The sequence below is a fragment of the Chaetura pelagica genome, unplaced genomic scaffold, assembly GCF_000747805.2.
Source record: "Chaetura pelagica isolate M959 unplaced genomic scaffold, ChaPel_1.0 scaffold422, whole genome shotgun sequence".
Taxonomy (NCBI): domain Eukaryota; kingdom Metazoa; phylum Chordata; class Aves; order Apodiformes; family Apodidae; genus Chaetura; species Chaetura pelagica.
Window position 1 is genome coordinate 1 of NW_009952444.1, and position 4,373 is coordinate 4,373.

Genomic DNA, 4,373 nt, shown 5'->3' on the forward strand with positions numbered 1-4,373 from the left:
CCGGGGGTCCCGGCTGAGGGTGCAGGGCTGATCCCGGGGCTCTCGCGTTCCCTGGATGCTCCCCCGAGCATCTTTGCACCATCCAAACCTGCAGCAGCACCAGGTGTCTGCCCGGTGCTGGGGGCAGCCCAGGAGGCAGCTCCTGCAGCTGCTTCCCCCTGGCACCCCGAGGGGTCCCTGTGCTCGCAGGGCTGGGGGTTCAGCTGCTCGTGGGGCCACCCACCCGTGACCTGCCCCGGTGTTTGCCCACGGGGCTGTCCCCTGCTCGTCCCCTGCCCACGGGGCAGCCGGGAGGGGGTGGCAGTGCCCGAGCAGCTGCAGTGAAACAGCCCCTGTGTGGACCTGGCTCCTGCCTTCAGGTGTCACAGAGTATTAGGGGTTGGAAGGGACCCCCCGGGTGTGGCTGAGCTGGGGATTAAATCCTCCAGGAAGGGACAGGGAATGGTGCTGCCAGGGGGTGTCTTGCAGGAGCATCAGGAGAGACAGAGTCAAGAGCAGCAGAAGGGAACCTTCAGCCCCCTGTTCCCACCTCCCCAGCCCATTGCTGGTCCTGTAGAACATGCTCTCCCAGCTCCTGTCCACCAAGACCCTATTTTGGGATCACGAGTGTTGGAAATGGTCCTGCCAGACAAGGGGCCATTGTTGGGGCAGGCGAGCACCAGAGCGTTGGGCTGGGGCAGGACAAAGGCCTTTGTGTTTCTTCCTGGACAATAAGCACTGAGGGCTGGGGCAGGGGCAGAGCAGCTTTCCAAAGAGCCCTTCTCCTTCCCACTGGTGGGAGATGGCTCCACAGTTCCCCTGCCCAAGCAGAGGGGAGAGCAGGAGGTGGCTTCTCTGGCCCTACCCAAACAGATCCCAGCCCCAACTGGCAACCAGAAGATGCCACGGCTGCATTTGAGGCTTGGTCCCACCACAGCTTTGCCATGGGGATCTCCCTGGGATGTTGTGCCAGGAAATGTGGAAGGGTTGGACCTTCCTTGCCTCCCGGGAGGTGGGTGCCAAGGCTCCCTGCTTTGCTCTGGTCCAGCTGGGATGGTGGAGCTGAGACCACCAGCCAGACCTGCCTCTGTGTCCTGGTGCAGGGGCTGTGCTCCAGGCTGCAGAACTAATGAGGAAAATCACAGAAGGTGCCATTTCCTTTGCAACCACCTTCCTTTTCCAGGCCCCATCTCTCTGTGTCCCATCATGGACTAGGGGCCTTCGAAATAAATCACCTGCCATGGCTGCTCCAGGGAGTTCCCTGGGGAGGAGATGCTGGAGAAGGAGCCTGTTCCCTGGGTCTTTGGGCAAAGACCCAGAGATCAGGGAACAGACAGCACAGGGAAGGAAAAAAATAAGAAAACAATGAAGTGATACCTGGGCCTCTTCCATCCCTGCCTGCCAGGGACGGGCTGTGCTGGCAGCTGCAGGGAGGGCAGGGCAGGTTCTGCCTGGGCTGATGGCTGCTGGAGCAGACCCAGATCCAGCCTCACCCACCTGTGTGTCCATGGATCCCTCTGCAGACACATGACACTGCAGTTGCTCAGCAGTGAAGGGTGAGCCCAGAAACTGCACAAACAGGAGGGGTGAACCAACCCAAGCAGTGGGAAGAAGCTTCTGCTCTTCTCCTGCCTTCCTTCTTTCTCTTGCTTTCTTGCTTTCTTGCTTTCTTGCTTTCTCTTTCTTGCTTTCTTGCTTTCTTCTTTTGCTCTTTCTCTCTTCTCTTCTCTTCTCTTCTCTTCTCTTCTCTTCTCTTCTCTTCTCTTCTCTTCTCTTCTCTTCTCTTCTCTTCTCTTCTCTTCTCTTCTCTTCTCTTCTCTTCTCTTCTCTTCTCTTCTCTTCTCTTCTCTTCTCTTCTCTTCTCTTCTCTTCTCTTCTCTTCTCTTCTCTTCTCTTCTCTTCTCTTCTCTTCTCTTCTCTTCTCTTCTCTTCTCTTCTCTTCTCTTCTCCTCTTCTCTCTTCTCTTCTCTTCTCTTCTCTTCTCCTCTTCTCTCTTCTCTTCTCTTCTCTTCTCTTCTCCTCTTCTCTCTTCTCTTCTCTTCTCTTCTCTTCTCCTCTTCTCTCTTCTCTTCTCTTCTCTTCTCTTCTCTTCTCTTCTCTTCTCTTCTCTTCTCTTCTCTTCTCTTCTCTTCTCTTCTCTTCTCTTCTCTTCTCTTCTCTTCTCTTCTCTTCTCTTCTCTTCTCTTCTCTTCTCTTCTCTTCTCTTCTCTTCTCTTCTCTTCTCTTCTCTTCTCTTCTCTTCTCTTCTCTTCTCTTCTCTTCTCTTCTCTTCTCTTCTCTTCTCTTCTCTTCTCTTCTCTTCTCTTCTCTTCTCTTCTCTTCTCTTCTCTTCTCTTCTCTTCTCTTCTCTTCTCTTCTCTTCTCTTCTCTTCTCTTCTCTTCTCTTCTCTTCTCTTCTCTTCTCTTCTCTTCTCTTCTCTTCTCTTCTCTTCTCTTCTCTTCTCTTCTCTTCTCTTCTCTTCTCTTCTCTTCTCTTCTCTTCTCTTCTCTTCTCTTCTCTTCTCTTCTCTTCTCTTCTCTTCTCTTCTCTTCTCTTCTCTTCTCTTCTCTTCTCTTCTCTTCTCTTCTCTTCTCTTCTCTTCTCTTCTCTTCTCTTCTCTTCTCTTCTCTTCTCTTCTCTTCTCTTCTCTTCTCTTCTCTTCTCTTCTCTTCTCTTCTCTTCTCTTCTCTTCTCTTCTCTTCTCTTCTCTTCTCTTCTCTTCTCTTCTCTTCTCTTCTCTTCTCTTCTCTTCTCTTCTCTTCTCTTCTCTTCTCTTCTCTTCTCTTCTCTTCTCTTCTCTTCTCTTCTCTTCTCTTCTCTTCTCTTCTCTTCTCTTCTCTTCTCTTCTCTTCTCTTCTCTTCTCTTCTCTTCCTCTCCTCTCCTCTCCTCTCCTCTTTCTTTCTGTATCTTGGGGAGGGCAAAGTTGAGCTGGGGCTCCAGGAGCCCCCATTCCAGTTGTCTCCCAGCCCATGGGATGTCCCTAATGCTGAGCCAGCACGTGCTTAGACTGGGCATGGGGCTGCTGGGTGAGAAGGGACCTGTGGTGGTGAGGATGCTCTGGTTTCACCCGTCCTGCCTTGCAGGACATCCCTGCACCAGCTCCTGGGGCAGCAGCAATGGGGGGCTCCCTGTCCTGAGCTGTCCCCCAGCTCTGTGCCTCCCCTGTGGCCCTACTTTGCTGGAGCCAGGGTGACCCAGCTGCTGTGGGTGCTGGTGGGCCCACACCCGTGGGCAATGCTCTGCCTCCCACCTGCAGGAACCCCCACCTGAACCTGTTCCTGTTCCACCCACAGGTGTTGGGTTTACTGGTGTGGGCTCTCATTGCCAACACCACGTACCACCTCCACGCGGTGTACAGCTGGGTGCTGTTTGTGTCCATCTTCTTCTGGATACTGACAGTCCTTTTCTTCATGGCTTACCTTCTGCAGCTGCAGCTGAAACTCTACATGATCCCCTGGCCCCTCGTGGTATGTAGCTGAGAGAGATCAAGGCTGGGGTCCCAAGAGGGAAACATCCTGGGGAGATGCTCTGAGAGGAGCAGGTTCTTCTGGGGTGATGGAACAAAAGAACTTTGCACAATGACATTGGTTCATTCTGCCCTCAGTTGATTAGAAATGTTTGAAACAGGGAGCCCTGGATTAATCCAGAAGATCAGAATCACAGGATCACAGGATGTCAGGGGTTGGAAGGGACCTCCAAAGACCATAAAATCCAACCCCCCTGCCAGAGCAGGACCAAAACCAGAGCAGGTCACTCAGAAAGGCATCCAGACAGGGCTGGAAAGGCTCCAGAGAAGGAGACTCCACCACCTCTCTGGGAAGCCTGTCCCAGGGCTCTGTCACCCTCACAGCAAAGAAGTTCTTCCTCATGTTGAGGTGGAACTTCCTGGGCTCCAGTTTGAATCCATTACCCCTCGTCCTGTCCCAGGGCACAAGTGACAAGAGCTTGTCCTGCCTTCTTGCTGCCCTCATGTATTGAGAGACATTCATTAGATCCCCCCTCAGTCTTCTCCTCTGCAGACTGAACAGCCCCCAATCTCTCAGATGTTCCAGTCCCTCCATCATCCTCAGAGCCTCTGTTGGACTCTCTCCAGTAGATCCCTGTCCCTCTGGAACTGGGGAGCCCAGAACAGTGACAGCCACCCCCTCACTGCTGTGCTTGCGGTGTTAACCAGACACATCTCGGCCCAACCTCGGGTGTTTTCCCATCATTTCCCCCCAGCCTGAGGGGCTGGACCCTTTTCCTCTGCTTCTCCTGGGGCAGGGACGCGAAACGGAGCCTTCTGCTCCCCTCTCATCCCACCCCCTCACGCCTTCCCTTTGCCTCCCCCAGCTGATGATCTTCCACGCCGTGGCCACCGTCCTGTACCTCAGCGCCTTCGCTGCCTGCGCGGCGGCCCCCGCGCCCGCCGCA

At 54.0% G+C, this 4,373-nt stretch overlaps 1 protein-coding gene across 1 annotated transcript in view; it reads left to right on the forward strand.

Annotated features, from left to right (window-relative positions):
• Positions 1-3,253: 3,253 nt before the first annotated feature.
• Positions 3,254-4,373, forward strand: part of PLLP (plasmolipin) — a gene marked incomplete at its 5' end in the record, with an annotated part of 1,932 nt that continues 812 nt past the window's right edge. The window contains 2 exons of the mRNA XM_010008510.1: positions 3,254-3,427; positions 4,293-4,370. Of these exons, the coding sequence (XP_010006812.1) occupies positions 3,254-3,427; positions 4,293-4,370 (252 nt within the window). The remainder of the gene's footprint in view (positions 3,428-4,292; positions 4,371-4,373) is intronic.